The sequence below is a fragment of the Anser anser genome, assembly GCF_964211835.1.
Source record: "Anser anser genome assembly, chromosome: 18".
NCBI classification, from domain to species: domain Eukaryota; kingdom Metazoa; phylum Chordata; class Aves; order Anseriformes; family Anatidae; genus Anser; species Anser anser.
The window spans coordinates 11,303,093-11,325,925 of record NC_139739.1 but is presented as its reverse complement, the minus strand read 5'-3'; the positions used below and the strand labels follow the sequence as shown (position 1 = coordinate 11,325,925).

The following is a 22,833-nucleotide window of genomic DNA, read 5'->3' as shown; positions in this document are numbered from 1 at the left end:
TTCAGCTCAAACACACATGCATGACACCCTGCTAACTAACGAAGATTAGGAAGGTGGACTCGTCGTGGTTGTTGGCACTGTTTACGAACCACCAAAGAGAAGGACCACCAAACTTACAACTTAAATAAGCAAGATAGAGTGGGGAAAAAAATAGGAAAATAAAACCAATATGCATTGTTCTTCAGTACCACGATTTATTCTATGGTCTTGAGGGCCCTCAAGCATGGCATACTTAATATGGGAAGACTGGAGACTCTTTGGTACAGGAAGGTCAGTCTTCATCTGCAGGCAGGAGATAAAGCTTGCACCTGAGTTCTGTGTTAGCTAAAGATGACAGCAAGGATCTGTGAGGACCTGCAGTCCCTGTTTCTGAAGTGGAGAGCAAACCACCTTATAAACAGTAAATGTTGCAGCATTGAAAACAAACAAACAAACAAAAACTATTTAAAAGCAGGGCAAACAATACTCTGCAAATACTTGCAGAATAAAACTGGGCTTCGGTTTGATCGAGGAGAATCCAGAAGCAGTTTAGCTTAAAAGCAGGAACTAGAACAGGTAGAGCATGGGTTAAATCAGGCTTTACATAACCACGTTTGAGTACGTGATAGGACAGAAAAAGATTTAGGTGCTACATGCCTACAAAGTAACTCCAACATTTCAGTCCCAGAAAAGCACCTGTACAATAGGTGACTGTATGGGAAGAACCCCCAGAAAACAACCCATTTCCAGCTAAGCTCATCTCTTTAAAAATCCATAACTAGAACAAACATTTGCATGCTGCTGTTTACATCTTGTAAATGTTTGAAAGATTACACTTGCCTCTCTGACAGCCAACAAAGCGTATCAAGTACAAGGGCTGAGAGATGGTAAGAACATTTATGGGAGATGTTTAGAAGGGCTTGAAGCTAAAATTCCTGACCCTGCACAAATGCAGGAAGGAAATGCTCTTCCAGCCATAGTAAGAGAAGTGGGATCTCAAATGTATAAACTGTCCTTCATTCTGGAGGCAGACTTTACCCAGGATCTATTAGACATTCTTCTGAGTATTTTGGTGGTTTTTGTTAGTTTGTTTGTTTGTTGCTTGGTATGGGTTTTATTTACTTATTGTCATTGGACAAATGCTACTTGTATGAATAAGGACACTGGACCAGGCTTTCCTTTGTTCCCCTGAAACCTCTTGCATTAGATTAGATCCACCACACACAAGGATTTTATCCTAATGACTCACCCACCCAATTCTTTCTGATCCTATTATTGAACTTCTGTTTATGTCACTTGCCAGCAGTATCACAATAACTCTACAATAACTACTTGTTTCTTTTCAGACTGATATTGGAAACCATGCCCGCTTTCCACAACATGAAGGTTATGTGAGGAGTGCCATTTTCTTTCTGTCTAACCATGGCTCCATTTGAGATGAAGCACTCAAATCTAGATGAAGATGTTGTTCTCATTTGAGAACGAGCACCCTAAGCAGTAACTTTTGTATTTCCGGCAAGTCGCTATTCTAAGAAAATCCACCCACTGCCCGAAGTTTTTATTTTACTACTTTGGGAATTTCCAGATAAGCATCATTTTGCAACTTACCACCACACTTAAATTTCTTACAAATCTGAACTGTATCTTGGGCGCTGTTGTTAACAGCACTTCAAAATCTTCTGTAAAAAACTGCTTTTGACCTCACTCGTTGACCAAACAGCTTGAAAGTTTACCCAAGTCATCACCAAAACTGTGGGTTTCAGCTCAGACATCTACTAAAGAAGCTAAATATAGGTCATTCATCAGAAATCAGTTTCAAAACTATCAGGCCCTATCTTGGTCTGCAATAGCTTGCGTCTTTGAGTCCTTAGGATACGTGAAAAAGAAGTGGGCTAGAAGAGGGCATTTCCTCAACTGATTTGTATCCATCGCCATTCTACCATGTCTTCCAACAGATTAGGTTCTTCTGAAGTTTGCAGTCCTTGTAAGGTGAGCGGTTTTAAATGTAATCACAGGAGAAGATGGTAAAAGAGCACGTGTATATAGCAACAGGACAGGAAAGAGCAAGGGAAAATTCTTAAAAGCTTAGAAGCTCTGAGGAGAGGCAATTTACGTTCAAGCACTCCTGCTGTTTCTTATTGCATTATGTTTTCTCAATTTAATTTTGATTTTAATAAAAGCTACAGGTCTTGCAGTCATATGCATAGTTCCTTTTTACTCAACTGCATGAATCAAATTAAAGATTGAAGTAGCCCCTCAACTACATGCTAGACTGACTCAGAACTTTAAGAAAAGAAAAAAAACACTGTCAATTGGTATTCAAATGCAACCTTTTATTTCTTTATTTGCAGTTTCTCTAGATTTTGTCTTCCTAAAGCTTTCTATTTTAATTTAATCAGCAGTGCTGTTACCTAATACTCACTAGCAAAAACAGACAGCTCTTATCAAAAATTGGCTCTTTCATTTTATGATTTGCTTAACTTATGACTGGGATTTCAAGCCTCTTATCCTAATAGCTGCAGCTTACATCATACTTACGACCACGGTTATCATCTATTTCAGGAATATTCAACGTGGTGCAGAGATTTCATACTATATGGATGGCTTGTTATCATAGACTTATTAAATGAAGAAATGTTCTTCAAAGAAAAAAAAAAGAGGGGAGAAGAAAAACATCCTGAACTTAAGTTTCAAAGAAATAATATTTCCAAGTTGTAAATTGTTTTTGATATGTCAGTATGAACCTCTTTCCTTATACGCCATTACATAAAAAGCTGGGTATGATACAAGATGCAAGCTTAGAGGGACAACAAAGTTTTCTCTAAACATACTCAAGTCTCCTGAAGTGGGGCAAATTTGATTTTTGAAGATTCAAACCTAATCGGCAGTTGGTCTCAGGCACTGCTACAGTTCAGCACTGACATGTTTCTCACTTCTCTATTGTGCTGTTACACTCAGGAATCTCTATTTTACGAGATTTGGTTGCAATCAGAGCAAGAACACTTTGAATCAAACAACACTGAAACACTGTATCTAAAAGCTTGCTACTGATAACATTACATCCATATATCTCTCAACAGGTCCTTTATACCTTCCAAAACACAATTTTACAGAACTGTCTTCAAGGATTGACTTCACAGCTATCTTATATGTGCTTGTAACTTGTCATACAATTATGTCTTTCAGAAACCTCAACTGGTTTCTTTTTCTTCCTTCTCTATTTCCGTTTCAGAACCAAGAAATATTGCATTTACATCAGCCATCAATCTAACAATGATACAACAAAAACAAAAGGCATAAACTGTAAACCATCACTTGTAGTCACATTTTTATTTGAAAAAGAAAAAATCCATAAGGCCTTAAAGAATAATCTTACCTGAAACTGCCATAGACTATGAGGAGAATAGAAATCAGGAAAGTAGAGACTTGACTGGAGTCCACAAGGGAATATGCCCTGGAATGGGAAGAGAGAAGGCAGGTGTGTTATCCTGAGTGTCCGTTTCTCCAGTACCATTTGTGAATTCTTTTTCTTAGAATTATACAGAACTGAATGATTCAGAGAACTGAACGATTCAGAGAACTGAATCTTTATGGCAGCTATTTCTAAAGTTCTCATATCATTTAGGAATATAAAATATGTAGCTTGTAAGTTAACTTTTTATATTCAAGACTGCAGCATACGAAATATGTACAACAGTCAATGAACAGCTCAAAAAGCCTTGTAGAAATTTGTTCTCAATTCACTGCATTGAGATTCCTTTTTCCACAAACATGTTAGAATTGCTTTCAGCATGCCATCTTGCATGTAAATAACACTAATCTCTGTTTTTCCTATGCCTTAACTGATAATAGTTAAGTTGCAATATGGCAGTTGAGGTCAAAGTTCACTCAGTACAGAAAAAAAACACAAACAAAATAAGCTGCAATCTGCATTTATTAAACCACACGCAGTTATTTCCCTATTACATATTGCACGCCACTAGATACAGGATTTCTGATAGAAATTTCAGCAGGAGACTTAAAATCCACCTTTGTTTAGATGGATTTCCCAATATAACGTACTTAGATGTTTAAAGCACAGAAATGTAAATATTAATGTTTTCCCCTTTTTTCCTATCCTTGACAGACCAAACCGTACTCCGTAGCTTACACCAAAACTTTCTTTGACCCGTACAATGGGACAAAAGCAACCTCAGCAAGTTCCCAGCTAGGAAGAGCGGGCATGATAGACTTGAGGACAGAGAAACCTTTAAGAGGGGCCTTGAGGAGCAAGGCAACAAGAACACAGCCTGCAAGTCAAGAGAAATAATCTCACCCTCTACTTAGCACTCGTGAAGCTATGTCTAGTGTTTTGGGGGCCCCCAAAGAGAAAGCCCCAGTAACTGGAGAGAGCCAAGCAGAGGGGCACCAAGACTCTCGGGGCACAACGTGACAGGAGAGGCTCAGGAGCCACAGTCCAACTCCCAGCAGTTTTACAGCCGCTTGTGCTGAAGTAACGGAAAAGAATAAGGAGTAATGTTAATTGCATTAGTCTCATACTACAAAAAAAGATCACTAAACCTTTCTGAAAGCCAATTAAAAGGCCTAATTTCCACAAGATTATTGATATGGAACAAAGACAGCTGAATGATGTGATAGTTCCAAAGTAAATATGTCAGCAAATAAAAACTAACAATACAAGACAGTTACAGAATCAGGTAATTCCGCTGCCAATCTAGAAGTCATTAAGAGAAAATTATACCACTTGACAGACACATAAAAATACTTTTTTAATATATAAACACAAATATGATTTTCTACTAAAGAAATTTAATATTAAACATCGCTGAAAAAGACTGCTCTTCTAGATGAAATCGTATGCTTGTGCAGTAAGCTTTTACAAAACAGGAACCCAACTGCTTTTGTTAATTACTATGAATAACTTCAATGTTACCCCCTAGTAAGAGTGAAAAACAGAAGTCTTATTTGCTCATAGTAGACCAACAGATATCTATAAAGCTTAAGATCATCTTCATATTCATTTCAGTCTTGTTTGACCTTTAGTTTCAAGGCTGTGCATCAGAAACCTTAAAAGCACCCAGAAAGATGAAAACAGTTAATTGCAAATACGGCATGTAAATAAGCACTTACAGTTAGTTTATATAAATGGCCTTCAGGTGGTAGACAATACAGATCAGAGCATATTAGCTTTAGCTAATGACTGGAAGCAAGCAGACAGAAGAAACAGCTGACGGATAAATGTACTAGGTCTATGTCCTATTACTAGCTTCAATTTCAGGGCGAAACACTGCCTCACCCAACTCTGAGCTATAGGCAAAGGAAACCGTGTCCTGTCTGGATTTGAGAATTAATAGCGGAACTTCTCCCTTAACAGAATCCTCAGGAACGCCAAATGTGTAAGAAAAGCGAAATGAGGGAATGGAATTTCAGCTGGGTGTAAACACGTCCAAGGTTATGCACTACACTTATGAACTGATGTTCATAAAATTCTATATCCATAAATCAGCACATGCTTTTGAGAAGAATGTTTTCTGTACAATTCACCATTCAGTGGCAACTTCGGAAGCTATGATAATTAAAATTACATTTCATCCTAATAACTAAACAGTAGTCAAAACAAGGTTGTAAGTATTAGAAAGAATGGTAAAACAGATAAAACAATGATGATATGTGGATCGTGGATCAGTCCTGGAATAATCCATGGAGTTTTGTATTAAAAAATGAAGGCCCTTTGATAAAACAAAAAGAAACCAAATATACGTAAACCCATTCTACACTATGACCCAATATAACCCTACTGATACGCTGCAGCAGTGATTAGGGCAGCTATCTGCTGCTTCTGTGCAAGGGAGAAGCCAGAATTCAAGTCCTCTCGTTCTGCACGAGAGAAGTGCAGTAGGGTACTGATCCGCCCACTGCAGACCCAGTGATATTTCCTGACTTCTCAAGATACCTGCAGCAGGATATCCTAAAATCTCACTGTTGGTATCACACATACGGCCTGGGAAAGCTCCTGCTCGTTGTCAAGGCAGCAAATACTCATACTTCCCTTCCTCAGGATGCAGTTGGAAAAGAGCAATGCAAAGTGCCCAGCATGGCAAGCCTAGGAGTACCTGAGCTGTGGGTCTGAAGTGAGCAACTTGGGAACATCCAGCTTCCATTCCAGGTGTCCCGTGCAGGCAGCCCGCAAGCAAACGCCAGGAATAAGTTTGTAGTGCTGAAGTGGGTCTCATCGTAATAAAACCCTGGGTTTTTTAATATTTTGTCTCCCTAAACTATAAAAGGCTTTGCATAAAATAGAACTGCTTCCTAAAATCTGGCATCCTAAAGCACTGGACAGTTCACTAGCAGACTAGAAACCTTGATCCCAAATAAACATTTTCTAACCCATTAATCTGGACTCGAGAGAATCAGTAGGTGACAGAATCACGTGAAAGTTTGAGAAAGAAGATTACTTCAAGGTACTGAATATAATATAAAATGCCAGACAGTAATCTGCAAGCCCATTTTTAACTGAAATTTAAGTGATTATCTACAGCTCAACCATCCAACGGATTCCATACGCATAAAACTGGATTATCCTAAAACACATTTCAAGTACATGAGTTGCATACTTCCACTGCCAAGCACAGCATCAGTGCCACGTTCTTCGTAAATGGTATCAGCCAAAAACAAAACAAAAACCCCACACTTAGGAAATTTTTGGGGAGCTGCAGTATACTTTGTGCATTAACATTTTACCTGCCTTTCACTGTGCATATAAAAATGAAACCATTTTCCTCCTTTACGGTACTTTTATAAAATGAAGAATTTGTTCTCAGAACTAATGGAAGCATGCACAGAAAATGCCCACGGCATGCCTGTGCATCGAAGTTGTCCTTTGACTTTAAGACTAATTTTAAAAGCAATTCTTGATACTTACTATACAAAGAAATGATTGTTATTCTTCATTCTTGTTCTGAAAATTAATCCTGGCTAAGACTATGCTAAGGGCTGCTATCTTCTGAAAGACTTACTTTTGTGCAGTTCACCTCTGTGCCATAATACAAGAACTACCAACCCATTTCTAAACTCTATTACATAAGCAGAACTGCTCAAAATATGAAGACACCGCTGACTTTCCCAGCTGAGAACATTTTACAATTCTCAGACTAGCCCACCCACAATTCGACATCCCTGTGAGGAAACTGGTTTAGAAGTAAGTCATTTAATCGGGCTATTGGGCAGATTCTTGCTACATCAGTGAAGTAACTAATAACTACAACCAACTGTCAGACCAAGGACGTTATAAAACCAACCACACTGGTGGTGAACTTTTCTCCATAAGCTCCTTACACCGGTCAATGGCAGAGAGGGGACTTCCCAAAGACCTACTCCAGGACTCCAGATCCTACACTGACCCCGCACCTTTCTGGGGCTGAGTGTGATTGTAGTGAACTCCCTGCCACTGAGGACTATTCCTGGCAGCTCCACGGGCAAGTGCTTCCAGCACAGAGCCTGCTTAGGCGTGCCAAGACAGGGACACAGCAAGCACTGTTCTGCAACATATTCCGCGGGTCAGCCTCGCAGCTCCACAGTGCCAGCATTGTCCCCACAACAATCCAAGCAGCGAGCCCCCCAGCCTGGCACGGGCCGCTCCATGGGCCTTTACCTACAGAGGATCCCAGGGACGCCCAGCCACGCCACCGCTGCCCAGCGGCCGCGCAAAACATCCCCCCGGCACAGCTGGCGTGCCACGCAGCCCTCGCTCTTCTGTGGGACGCAGAGAAGAACCTCTGTATTCCCAGGGGAACAGAGACCCGCTTCACTCCTAGCTCCACAGGACAGCAACCAGCTCATACAAGCGGCAACAAGAGCAGCAACGTTGGGTTACAGACACTTGTGAGCTCTCTTTGCCCTGCAGCCCCAGATCCAACATCACCTGTTTTCTACGCCTGTGAGCCTTCACCTTGTGGGGGCTCTGCCGGCTGGCTGCTGAGGAATTTAATATATTAAAATATTAGGGTTTTACATTGCAGATCTCTTTTACCAGCAAAAAATAAGAGTTGTTGAGACTCTCCCAAGAGTCCCAACAGCCCTTCTGAAGGCAAAGCCAGGGACCTCTTTTTGCCCTGTGCTGAGCACTGAGCGTTTGTTCAGCGATGAGCCAAAAAAGACAGGAGCAGGAACCCCGTGTGTCCCGATGACAGCATGGGGCATTACCTGCTACGTAACCTGCCTGCCGTGGGCCAGCCTGATGTGACCACAAGCCAGCACCACTGTTGCAAAAGCAGCTTATTTTCAACTTTCGCCAGTCATCTCTACTCCATCATTGACATGTGCCAGCACAAGTATTTGCAAAACTATATGGAAAACTAGATCAGGGACTTGTCTGCTTGAATAGTAATGGAAAGGATGGGAAAGTTTTCTCAAATGCTTTAGATTCCTAATCTGGCATGTTGCTGGACATACAAATCAAGGAGGAAAAACTTTTCAGCAGCAACATTGACTTAAGTACCCCAAAACTCCTCAGAGATCAGGAAAAGTTTTGTGTAATTGAAACAAAAAACTCTTTTTGTTTGCACGAGACATCAATTACATGTAGAATCAAATAAATTCAGCCCCTTGGACAATGTTTCAGGAGCAAAAGCCGTTCCTCTGAGTTCCAGCTGCAAGAAATCATTGTGAAAAATTCTGCTGAGGTGGAGGGAGAAGTTTCCATAGCAATGCACACCAAAGGCCTTGGACGTGAATCATCCTCACACAAAAGTTGTTATAACAGCAGCAAGATAAACTCCTGCATTTGCTGTACATACACCAGAGCGCTAACAACAGAGCAGCAAATAACTCACCCCAACTTGAGAAGTGCACTAGATGGACCAACTTCACCCCAGTCTGCATGGAGACAGAAGACTGCATTGCATCAGGTATTTTCCTTTGTCAGTGATCGTAATGTCCAGATTCAAGATTAAGGAAAACAAAACTACAAAAGGAAGGTAAACGTGCTAGACAGACTAGCGTAAGGATGGATTAAAATATGACGGAGCTTTTGCTTTGTTTAAAGGGACCAAATCTACAACTTGGAGGCATCTGTGATAGAATCACAGAAACTGGCACTGATAGGAATGTCAGATCATTTAATTCATTGAGTTATAATTTGACCTTATTTTGGGGGAAGACAATCGATCCGTCACAACTTATCTCACCTCTTGTTTGAAACAACCCACCAGTGAAATTACAAGGCTTGTCTTGACACCTAATGGAAGTCCTTCTGACTACAGCTCCAGTCCATACTTAATTCTCCTCCACAAAAATCCTTCAGCACTCCTGGGGGCCATGTCATACCAGACACAACTAGGATAAGCAGGATCCAGCCGTGAGTCCATCTGCATGCTTTAGCTTCTGAAAGATGTGACTACTTGAGAAGTGGCCACACAAAGCTTCACAGGCTCTCCAGCCCACATGAAAAGCCACAACTATTTATTCAATCAACACAGTACTTTTCATCCACATTTAAAATATTACTTTTCTATCAAATGCCCACTGTCTCCTCGCCAGGTAAGTGGTAATAACCCATGCCCATCAAAACACATATCCTCCTTTTCCAATTTCCATTCTCTTCCAAAGGGAACTCCTCAGAGGCGGGTACCAGCACGGAAAGGGCAGCCACGAAGCATCTCCTTCCCTGCCCTATCATTCATCACTCATTTTCAAAACCTGCTGAATGCCAGCATTCAGTTTGGGTGTCCTGTCTCAGCAGACTGACAGTTCTTTCAAAGAGAACCAGGAAACAAAGATTTGCTGGAAAGCTGGTGTGCAGTGACAAAATCAAGGATGGGAGAAGCTCCCGCCTCCCCCTCCTCCACGGGTTTCGTCTATTTCAAAAGCCATTTAATGCACTTATTGCATCAGTGATTGCTATTGTAACAGAGAAAACGTGAACAGAAAGTCAAGAAATACTCGTTGGTAAATCCCAGACAAGAAGCAGAACATTTCACAATGCGCTTCCCCTGCCCCGCCCCTGGTTTGGGAGCCACCAGCTGCCGGCAGGAATCAGCCTGCACCCGCACCTCACCTGGCTGCAGCAATCCTGCACCTTTGATCATATAGAAGTATGCTACTCACAGAGGAAATGTTTGGTTTTTTTCCCTGTTTCTTCATCTCGACATTTGTCAACCATTCTACTATTTCATTCCTTAAAAGAAGGACGAGAGAATAGAGTGATCAGGACAGCTCATTGTTGAGAGCAATTCGTTTTCCATGCTACAGCACAAGTCACTGGTGAGCAGCCCCTGTAACAATTATTTTAATAATAATTAATCCTTAATTTATTAAGAGGGGCACAGCAAACTCGAGGGCTCCCGAGCAGAGCCCTGGGGCACCTTCAAGAAGAACACCATTGCTGCACTGAGACCGTTTACAGTTCATTGTGCAAATATTCGCTTTGGTTGGGGGCGGACTCCCTCCATAGGCAAAGCCAACACGACTTTTTTCCTTTACTGGATTCCAGGTCGAAGGTATAACTAAAAAGCCTCTTTCAACCGCCTTACATGTGCAAGATATATACATATTTAAGAGCCTCCATTAGGCCTGATGCCAAACCAAAGTTAAATCTGAGTGTAACAGTTAAAAGTATAATTTTAAGCGTGAAGTCATGGCACCCACAGCTGTAAACATATCTCAACACTATTCCATTCTTTAGGATGATTCATAGGAAAAATAAGCAAATTGCTATGGCTTCACTTACGTTAAAGGAATAGCTTGTTTTCTAAAGTAAGCTTACCATTTCATCTCATTGTCATGTACAGATAAGCTCTGCGAAGTCTGAGTAATTTACTGAAACTCATATCAGGGGGAAAAAAAAATTAAAGCAAGTCTGAAGTGAAAACAAGTAACGTGAGACATCCCACTAAGCCATATTTTCCTATGCGGGCCCGGCTAGGACGCAGGCAGGCATTTCTAAGTTATCAAACGAGATAATCCTGCTGGTTATCACACATGGATCTCTGAACATTTTCACATTATTAGGTACCAAACCTACGTTTTTACACATCCAATTAAGAAAAGCAATTCCCTCTTCTATCCTTTACAGAAAGCTGCTTTGCTAAAGCTCTCCCCCTCCAAACAAATGCTGAGCTCCCGACTAAATTGCTAAGAGGAAACTGCTCTGAGCTCACTGTGACATGAAACTGAAGTGTACATTCAGAAAGGCATCAGGAGAGGCGATCTTGCAAAAACACATTTTCTGTTAAAAACATTATCTGAGCAACCCTTTTGGTTCAGCAGACTGTTTGCCAACAGAACAAAGAATTATATGTTTCACAGTGTTTAAGAATCACAGCAACTGGAAGATTTCCAGATTTCACATTCAGCTTGGAGCACTCACTTCCAGGCAGGAATGAGAGCACAACTTCCACTCGCTGCGCGAACGCATAAGAATACTCATTAAGAAGAGCATTATTTCCAAGCAGCACAGAACGGCATCCCCGTACCCCAAAAGCATGCTAATACCATCAGCTGCCGACCTCCCCAGTGATGCCCCCCCAAACTCGGGAGAAAAATTGCATCTTCAAATAATTTGTACTGGGCGTACATATTTGTGTGAGAATCCTGCAGCCAAATAAACATCCAGGAGACACTGAATGTCCTTCACGTTGCTGCAATAGAAAATACAGGCTTTTGTTGTTTCATACTATGTATTTATAGACTGAATGGGGGGATTTTCACCCCTTTCCTAAACATAAAAAGAAATCAACTTTTGTGCGGTTGTTTTATTAAGGAGGGCTGGTTGGCTGGTTGATTTGTTTTTTTGCTGCAAAATGGACAAATAAAAAAAGACCAGGGAATCTTCCCTTCTTTCTTTCTCAAAGAAAGAAAAAAGAAGATGTCCTGATAAACAGCGCATGTTTCTACTGCCAAATATGCCACCACAAGCCAAGGAATCCTCTCCAACAAAAGATTTTACAGTTTTATCACAGGTATAAATGACTGCAGGCATTTTTTGGAAAAAGTAAGCAAAACATCTGTACAACGATGTCTGCAATAATGGATTCCTATCAAAGAAAATAGAGAGCATTTCAATAAGTTAAGCCAAACAAGAACATATGGAAAAACACATCTCATAACAAAACACACAGCCTGATAACAGTGCATGTTTTGCTCAATTCCGTATTTTCGCAGTGTCAGGTTTATTTCAGTTGAGCTGCTCCAGACCACCTAACTTGTCCCAGGGTGCTGGCTCCTGACTGCAGAGCAGCCCCAGCACACGGCCGAGCCGAGACAGCTCCAAGTGAAAACAAGTAGTACTTCTTCCCCTTCCTGACACTTGCTGCAGCAAAGGACTCCTGCTCAAGACAGGATTGGGTTGTGTTGGCCTGAAAATCAGATGTCTGAGGCAAAGGAGACTCAGAAGCAGCCCTACACTGTAGATTTCTGCTGCCTTAGGTTAGCTCACCTCTGACTTGAGCAGCACTAAGAGAGCTTTGCCAACAAAACCCCCTTTTCACATCTTTGCCCTTACATGTTAGTGTTTTTTTTTTCTCTAGAAAAAACTTGTTTTGCTCATGGAAAGGAAATGACAAAGGTAGAAAAATGACACCAGCAGAACAGCAAGGCACCCTGACAGCTTATCGCTCCTGTGAAGGTTTTCGTTCCGGCCAGCACTTGCACAATTACTCGACGTGAAACAAAGATGAAAGGAGTCAACGTGGCCGGGGACAAGGTGGGACTGAAACTCCTCCAGGAGCAGCTCACAGCTAGGTCTGATTAAGCACACTGTAATACATACATCTGTAACCCAAGCGGTATTGGAGCTAAGTAAATTAAACAAAACTAACCTTCCTACTTCTATTTGCCTACGCAGAAACTAACACTGCTTTAATTAAGTTAGTTTTCAAAACAGACTTCAGGTACTGAGGTTCCTGCAACCTATGGCACTTTGGAACAGCCTGGGTTCGGCTGCCTTTCCCATTTTTTTTCGCTAGTAAACCCTAGTTGCAGTGTGCAGCAACATCCATTTTACTCTTGAAAATTGTAATAAAATTATCTGTCCACATAAGCCCTCTGAGCACACAGAGGCTTCCGACCCCTAGCTCTCCAGATCCCTTTACTGCAGCTGCAGGGTGCTGCCACAACACAGCACCCTGAGGTGCCAGCCACCCAGCAAGGAGACTGCCAGGTCAACCTGGGCATTGCCGGCATGCAGAGTATACAGTGGGACATGAAAAGTAACCACAGTGCATTGCAAAGGACAAACCATCAGTATGTTAAATAAAAAAGTGTTTATGAGAATGAGAGAAAGAGATTAGACTCATTTGCTGATCTCTGAATAAGTGGAGCACTTGTACGACCTGTAATTGTCTTCATGTCTATTGATTTGTAGAAGAATTCAGCTGCAAGAAGAAGAATTCGTGCTGCAGAGGACAGATTAAGTGTTGCCCTAGCATCACACAGGCAGCCAAACCAAAATAGGAATATAGTGCTTTCGGGGAAAGGAGAAAACCAGCAAGTATCAGGACAAGAAGTAAACATATAAAGATGAAAACATACGTACACGTATGCATGATCTATCTGACAACGCAAGATGGTTATGGCTCAACCACAAGAATGAAGTGAAGTTGCACAATCCGCATAGGAATACTTTCCTCCCGTGGAACTGTTTCCATTTTCCACAAATAATCAAAAGAAGGACTGGAAGGAGGGGGAAGAGGTCAAATCAAGATCTGTTACGCACAATCCCTTCTCATCACAGCCGCAAGCATATTTCTTTATGTAAATTTTCAGATTCCACCAGAGCAGTGAACTCTGCAAAGGTCAGTCCAATATTTAGCCTACCCCAAAGCTTTGCTGAAACAGCTCTTCTGACTAAATTACCACTTGCAACTGTATGAATTTTCCATAAATAGCCTATTTTTACATCAGAAAAAAAGGCAAATCAAGGGTGTGGTTACTGTAATTTAAAATCAACAGAGAACCACTGTGCAGACTGCCTACGCTTTTATGCTAGACAGCCTCACCATGATCCAAGCAACACTGCACTTCCAGGAGGAGCTGCTGGAGATGTTAATGGTTATCCCCGGTGCAGGAAAGTCTTGTGGAATTCTGACAGCGGAGACCTTTGGGGGCTATAGAGGTATCCATTTATATCCTTGTCACATATGCAAGCTGGAGTTCTCAGTCGCTTGGTAGCACAGCTCTGCATTAGCCATAAGACGGTGCAGTGTTAGATTTAATTTTATTCTAGTAATGACAAGTTACAAACTTCCTCAAAGTCTTCAGCATTGGCTCCCACGTTGTACGTTTTGACCTCTGTAAGCCTTTTGCTACTTAACAGAGAAGCTCATTAACAGTAACTCTCATCATCTGAAACACGAGGATGCTTCCTACTTTGTCTGGAGGAAAATCCACTCGCTGCTCAAAGGCCGGGTCTCTCCTACAAGAACTGCCACCTGTTCACAAAGCCCGGTCCTCAGCGGCACAGCGAGACGGCCACGACACAGAGCAGTGGGGTGTTTTGCTCCGCCAGAGCAGGAAGACCTGCTCAGAGGAGGGCAGAAGCTGCTGCAGCAGCGACAACACTGACAGCTAGGCTAGGGCACGACCCAGCGCCGCTGACACGACGTGTGCTGCAGCAGGAGTCGGTGCTTTCAGCCACCAGCATCTCAGAGGAACCAAGCCGTAACTAGAAGCTGTGTCAGCTGAGAAACAGGGGAGTTTTCGTTATTTGAAAGCAAGTATTTGTCCAAATCTTCACTGCTGCTCTGTTTGGATCAGGAAGCGCACGGCGAGCAAATGTTAAGAGATTCACATTGATTTCTCAAGCTATTGCCAAAGAATTTGCATACAGCCTCTAACAATAATATGAACTGTAAAAGTGTCTTGCACAAAAAATAATTAATGTATGTCTTCACTGGAAGAAAAAAAAAATCAAGCTTAAACAAGGTATTAGGGAAGCCATGGCTGCCTAAAATTATAACAATAAATAAATAGCAAACCTCGCCTCCCACGCATTCGAAGAATCAACAATTCCCAGTGCATCAAAAATAAGCTCACATAATTGATCATGCTGCACTAGCTTTACCTTTGAGTACTGTAAAACTATGCCACTCATACTTTACATTTTTCTAAATTTAGGAAAGTAGGTGATAGTAAGACAGCTCCGTGCTTGTCCAGCTCAAGAACAGCGAGAAGCTCCCTGGGTCTGTAAGAGACTGAAAGCTCTCCAACAGCATCAAAGGACTTTGGCAGACATGGGGACACACACACGTGCAAATATCAAACACTGAAGATGAATCAATCTATTCTCCAAACATACCAGTATGATCAAAAGCCCTATCGATATAAGCGGAAAGTATCATCATTGCTCCTGATAATACAGGAAGAAAGTGCTAGACGGAAAAAATGAGCCATAAGTGAGTCAAGAAACGAACAGCAATTGAACCCAGAAAATTTAAGGTATGTTTAATTCATCCACTGAAGCAAAAGCATTGGCTGAGAATAACACCCCTGTTCTGTAATACTGCAACGGTAATATTACATGGTCCCCCTACGTTGTGGATAAATAATGCTCTGCTGCCCACAAAATCAGAAGTATAACTCCTTATTTCTATACATATTTCAAAAAGCAAATGTAAGGCAACTCTTTACAAAGAATAAATTCCTTTAAATGGAAAAAAAAATCAGGAATGAAATACCATCAAGATCTACATCACCGGTATGTCAAAGAGCAGTCTTCTGCTATTAAATGGATTCCCTCCAAAGACGTACACAAAGCTGCACCTCAACACACACTGATTCCCATGATTAGCTCAGTTACAACTGAGGTGGTGGAGAGGGAAATTAAGCTTAAAACTGGAACTTTGCTCTTGTTCTGATGCAAGTCACTGACTCTCAATTAACTGGAGATAAAATTCTCACACCCACAAGCACACAACACACCACAAAGAGAACAATTGACTATTTTACTTAGCACAGAAATAAAACAGAAGCAGGTGAATCAGAGGGCTATGTGTATTTATTACAGGAAGACCATTTCTGTGCATAAAGCACCAAAACGATACACCACAAAGAAACAAGCAATCAGTGCAGCACGTCTCCAAGGTACCTGCACCGAAGGCTCGGTGACTCGGTGTGGCATAAAGCTAGAAAACAGAACGTGGGCTTGAATTGTTGGTACTAAATGCATCTGAACAGACTCTAATGCAATTAACTCGTTAATACTGCATATGATTCAGTACAGAAGTCACTTTAGTTTTAACTTAGGAGCATTACTATTTCCCCATACCACGGAACCTAATGTTAGTATTTTGGATAGACACTTCTGCGCTCACATTTTTCCTGAGGTGTTTTCTCATAATCTTCTCTCTTTTTAATCCTGTTTCGTAAGAGCAAACAATAAAAACAGCACAGGAAGGAAAGAGGGCTAGGGAGGGGAAGGCAGCCACTGGTACTTCAGCGTAAGTATAGCTTTCCTGAGAGCAGAATTATCAGACTGCCACTGGACCGAGTGCAGAAAAGTTACTAAGATGATTAGAAGAGATAAGCACTGAGTTTGTTTAGTCTAGAAAAATACACAGTAAGAGGACAAGCGGGCACGCATGCAAAAAGGAACACTAGATGTGGCAACTACTGGATTAGAATGACCCCAAATTGTTCTGTGAGTGATAGGGGAATTCACACTTTCCTGACACCAACCAAAGTGCTGATCTAGTTGAACAATTCCCCCCACCCTGTCAAATCCGAGTTAATTTTCAGATTAACATCTCCGTAGTCCCACGAGCGCTAGTGGCAACACGAGAGATGGCAGTTTTTCCAGTTCTGTGCACTGTGCTTTCTGGGAGAAAAAAGAAGGGGAAAAAAATCACTTGGACCCACTCCAACCATATTACCCAGTATGTTTTTTCCATCCTGAGAAACAAGAAGGAGAAGGAGAACATGCCCTACCGCTCCTTTGCGCCCACTTCTTCTAACTAATAGAGGTCTAATGAAGCAATAATGTTTGGGTGGATTGTTAGGGGAAACTCACATGTTCAGCTTTAACCTGGCCCTCTGAAAGCTGCAATGCTTACCAACAGTAAATTTTCATAAAACAGCTGTCTGCAATATTACATCACATCACCTTTTCGGACAAATCGAAGTACATGGATCTTCATGCATAGGACCAAGTGAAATTTGAACGTGACCATTACTACACCCACCTGCAACTTTACCTAGTTTTATCAGTGATATCGTCATCTCATTACCTTCCAGTCTTCTACAAGCACAACTGAAATGTGCACGCCAAATCCAGAGTCAGACAACACAGAGGGTGAGCCTGTAATACCTCTGCAGGCTGAGGGGGAACTGGCTCAAAAGCTCCTAGAAACTTCAAAGGAGAGCAGGTTCACATTGTTACTGGGTGTAATGTTTGCCTTTTTAAAGGCAAAGGGCACCGAGGTAACATTACACAGGGCAGTAAGTTCCCTTCTCTTCAGAGGTCATCTCTGAACTTGCAGTGGTCACCCCAAACCAGAAAAGACGCAAAAGGACCAAAGATGGTAACTTCTCTCCACATCTGCCTGTTAGTGTAACTTTCCTTTTACTTTATTTATTCAAATTTTTCTAATTGAATGGGCGTTGAGTGCTAGACAAACTGGAACACATCAGAGCAGTGAGCCACTTCCAAAACCATTTTTTGCTTATGCATTCATTACATGTTACAGCAGAATCAGATAAAATCTCCAACAACGGAATCCTAACCAGACAGAAGGCTAACCCAGCAGTTCTAGGAGCAGACATATCAGATTTTCAGGTGTTATTAAAAATTGTGACACACCCAACCACAAGGGCAAGGAAAATTTACAAATACAAGTCAGGTTAACTTCTGTTTTTCCCATCTTTAACAGAATTGCTTTGAAAAGCACAAGCTGGCACTTTTGCATGAACCCTGAAGCCCACTGAAACAATGCAGTTTCTAATTTTTACAGTAATTATGGATTAGGAAAATAACAGCTCAATACTATTAGGAAAAATACAGAACCACTGGGCTTGGTATGGCTGTCCATGTACCAGCAGGCTCAGAAGGACGTAATGTATGGTTGGAATCTAGGAGCTGCTGTAGAACAAATACGGCCTGGTTTTGAAGACATGCTGCAGATACTATAATAGAGGACTCAGCTTTCCAGGAAAATTTACCTGCTGGAAACTTAAATACTGATCTTTCAGCAGTAATTTAAATTTACATTTTCTTTAAATATATGTAGTAAAAAAGAAAAAAAGAAAGTGACCAGATTTGAATGAGACAAATAAACATAACTGACTTGTTAAAGAAAGTACCTGCAATATATTTACACAACTCAAGAACAGTCCGGTGCCATCACAATGCAGGCAGGTATCTGTGGGGAGGAGCAACCTCCCAGTGGACCAGCTAACACACAACTGGAGAGACAGGTAAGCTTTTAGGGCAGGCTGGATGGGGCTTTGGGCAGCCTGGGCTGGGGAAGGTGTTGTGCCCACGGTCCTGCCAACCTGAGCCGTTCTGTGGTCCTGTCATTCTATGACTTCCTTCCCCAGTCCTACATCGTACCTATTTTCTGAATCCAGAAAACAGATGAAGGACATTTTTCAACCTATCTCAATCAAAATCTAACTTTGTCAGCCAGAACACAGACACCTGGAGTCTCAGAAACATTACAACTGGATTTCTTGTGTCTCCTGTACCCAGCCCTTCCCGTCTCACTTGGCACGTGAGCTCAGTTTCATAGCTGGTCTGGATTGCTATGTCTCAAAGCCACCTACAAAAATACTACAGAGGTAAATCCTCCCGATATCCTTCAGTAATCCTCAGTTACTTTAAGCAACAGTCTGTTCTGAAAACACCGGGGTCCCCTGGGAAGCCAGAGATTACACGCTGTTGTACTACGTTTATATTTCTGCTGATAGTTCTTGCTCAGGAACAAAATGCTTTCCTGGAAAGGCTTTGTAGTAAACATCCAGACGTTTAACCTTCCTAAAAATAACACACTTCACCCCTGCAACACTCTTTTACTCTAAGTGTGCCCCCCAAGGCAAAAGTGCTCAGTTCAAAACCACAGGAAGATAACCTCAGCTCAACAAAAGTTACAAGAGTCTACACATGAGCAACAGATTTTGCTATTTTTGAAATGCAAGAAGAGAAAATGATCTTCATCCATATGTAAGTGATTAACTTTCATCAGCCATGCCTGAAGTTATAAATCAAATATTACAATCAGAGACAGAAAAGTAAATTAAATACATTTCATCCACACATGTCAATTCCTAAAGTTTACAGCAGCAGAGATGCAGAACGCAGAAGAAGAAATGTGCTGCTGCTTCTTAACCTTCAAAAATAATTTTAAGAAGTTTCTAAGTAATATCTAGCTAGAACAAACTCGTGCTAAATTAAATTATCAAGAAGGTAAAAAAAATAAAAATCAGCTCTGCACATCTTCATCCCAAGCTGGGGAAAAAACCAAACCAAAACAATGGGAGGCGTGAATCAGTCTATGTATGAGCACTAATCGGTACTAGACAACCACTTAATTTCCACTAGTGCTTAGCTGCTGTATGGCAATACAAAAGCCTCTGGGTGAGAAGCAGAAGGCACTTTGGCATTCATCTCTATTAAGCATTACTTCTCCCCAGATCCAAATGACCGCTTGAGACTTACACCAGAGATCCCAGATCATTCAGGCCAGATTTTTGCCAAGAGCAGCAAATAAAGACTGAAGTGATGCTAGTCCAGGGGCAGACTAAAGCAGGGCTGGAGAAGCTTCCCCAAGTGCCGGCACAAACCACAACTGAAGTCCCATGGTACTATATCTGGAAAGAAGCACACACACACGCGCAAAGACTTTCCCTTTAGGCTTCTCTCTCTAACGCCTTGGAGCCCAGCAGAGGCTGCCACCAAGGCACGAGCTGCTCCAGCACTTCACATGAGGCAGAGCACAGGCTCAAGCAGTTTGAAATCCATCAGCACAAAGCTTAAGATATTTTTCCTGCCTGTTTGGTTTCTTGTATTTTAAAAGTGATCTAAATCAAGGTATCTGAAATGCAAGAAAAAAAAAAACAAATCTTCCTGTGAAAGGAATAAAGCTGGGAGACATCTTTGTGACAAAAAAGTGGCTGATGGGATTTCTGGATGAAAAACTGAACTTTTCCTTATCCAGGATGTAACGCTGGTTTGTTCAACTGTTTTCCTCTAATCTCTCCAAAAATCACTACAGCACCACAATTCTTAGGAAGCACATTTTCATCCCCAAACTAGTTCTAAAAATATTAAAAACATTTACAGGGCCACATACAAGGCCCATCTCTTCTGACAAGGGCCCACATTTATTTGTGACCCTACAAGAGATGCTTAAATTACTGCATTTGTGCAAATCGGAGCAAGGTTTCCAGACTAATTAGTACCTGCTGACACCTCACTACACGAAGGGGAAAACTTGACTTTTTTTTTTTTTCCAACTGTCATATTCTCTATGAACTTGTTTGAGATGTTCACTCAAACAGAGTTGTAGCAAATGGATACAGCAGTTACTCAAGTCCTCCTACAAAGGGCATCTTCAGCACTTCATTCACCATTTAAGTTCCCCAAGCTGTCAGTGCAGAGGCATTCTGCTACCGAGGGTTTTGTGTTATCCTCTGGTCTCTCCGTTCAGTTCAGGTATTTATACAGTCCTAAATTTGGAGTCTAAAATTAGATGATGTGAATAATTTCCGAAGTAGATATGAGTAATAATTCAATTTATCTACATAAACTTTGTATAATAGTTGGTATTTTCTTTCTCTGATGAATAACTTACTGTGAAAGTAAGAAACATACGGGTCTACATTAGTATGATTTTGGAAAACTAACTACAAAACATCTACACAATCCAAAACAGTTTTCACCCAGTTTAACTTATGGTGAAGTCATTCTTCATTCTTTTCCCTCTGAACAGCTCTCAATTCCTATGTTCAGCTAAGCAGCCCCATGGGAAACCACAGACATTACTAAATACCAGGAACTCTGCAGAAGGCAAATGCTGGACACGATCAGGAATGTGATGATGAAGCGTTTGCTCTAGGCTTCTTTCATGTTTTAGAAGGCCAATTAGCTTATCAATTCCTGTTAGGAAGAGAGCTGCGGAGATTCCAGAAATGTAATTATCTGTATGAAACCAAGTTTCACACACAGGGACTAAAGAAGTGTGAACCACAGTGTCCACTCTCCTGGGAATGAAAGAGGATAAATATCTGATCACATAGGTCCTCAACAAAGGAGAACAGGTATCTTTTGTTAAGAAGAAGACAGACTAGAAAAGCACTTCCTTTTTTAACATCAGACATCGTATTTTCTCCTGCACCAGGCAGTTTGTACGAGGCAGCAATACCCAGTAGCAGATCCTGGGCAGTGTGAACTCCTACACTGAGGACATCTTAGACTCCGGGGCATTAGCAATGCTGATGATCTTCAAATTTTCACATTAAAAAAGAATTACAAATAATGTTATATGAAGATGGGGAAGAGGACACAAATTATCCATCACTATTCAGACAAGATGGAATTGACTCCACTTTATAACAGGAGGATAAGAAAAGAGGCTATCTGCTTTGCAGCCCCAACACAGCACAGAGCTACCACTAGTTTTGGAGTCTCCAGTATTAGCTGTGGACAGTGAAGACACTACCATCGGTTTTCCTCACTGTTGCTACTTCCCAGATGCTTAGCACATACCTTAATTAGGCCTCCTCAGCTCTGTGAACTCCAACCAACACAAAAATAGGATTTCTCATCTACTTCCAGACATTGCAATGGCTTCCCATTCATCTCACAACTACAAAAACGGTTCCTTGTGGTTTTTGAGCCCTGCATGGTAAACTCTGCTCAGCATTAAATTGCCAGCAGCCAGCTATTTAGGGAACTCATGGCCTTCCCAGTTTCAGGCCCTCACCGCTAACCAGAAGGGTCTCTCTGAACTTGTTTCCCCCTGGTGGAACGTGAATCTAGTTCGGGGCACAACATGCAAGGTGTTGCTCCTTACCACATCTCTCCATATGTACCAGGCAAAAGGGGACACTTCACAATATGGGACTCTTCTCTTCTACCTTCAGTACGCAGGTATCACGTGTCAGAAGGTTGTATTTTAATTTGTAAGCTCTGAGCTACCTTGGCATGAATTCTACAAATTTATAAGACAGATAAATTGTGAGTATAATTAGGCTGTATTCTTTCCCTGCCCATTTTTCTGTGCCATTCTAACAGTGTCATAATTAGCAGCATGAATTACTTGCCCTGGTAATAGGGGAATGAGTGCACAGAATGACGATTTCCCTGAAAGTTCAAACAGAAGGCACTGGCTAGAAATACACCACCTGAGAAATTATTAGTAAAAGGACAAAGAAAAAACATAAGCATCTCTACCATTTCTAGGCCTAGACTACTGCATTGAGTGAAATAATTCCTCTACAAAACACAATGTATAGTTTCACCTATAGCAATGAACAGGCCTGAAGGTGACAATTACACGTGGCACAGAACGCAATGGCTTGGTCAATTAGCAAAGCAGGTAACTGATTGATTACCTTGCCATTAAACTCTGCTCAGATCACAGACTTCCCATCTCTTAGTATTATGAAAACAACAATGCAGACCTTAAATCCGACCAAAACAGTTACTTAAAGGGTTTCTTGGAGAAATTTAGAGTTTTTGCAACTCCCCTGTGGGTAGGGCACAGCAGGCATAGGTAGCAAGGTTTTGTAGCTGATATAAAATGGAGCAACACCCTAAGAAGAACTAGGAACTGCAGCTAACCACATGCCAGCAGAAACACAGCACGCTTCTTGAACCTTACCCGCACGCCTTCACATTCATGGGATCTGTCGTCCTGCAGAGAG

General features: G+C 41.5%; 1 protein-coding gene across 2 annotated transcripts in view; it reads right to left on the bottom strand.

Moving 5' to 3' along the window:
• SPPL3 (signal peptide peptidase like 3) overlaps nt 1-22,833 on the bottom strand; it is a 57,728-nt gene that overhangs the window by 21,458 nt on the left and 13,437 nt on the right. For both annotated transcript variants that reach the window (XM_083803312.1, XM_083803311.1), the window contains exon 2: nt 3,356-3,433. In XM_083803312.1, the coding sequence (XP_083659438.1) occupies nt 3,356-3,433 (78 nt within the window). The remainder of the gene's footprint in view (nt 1-3,355; nt 3,434-22,833) is intronic.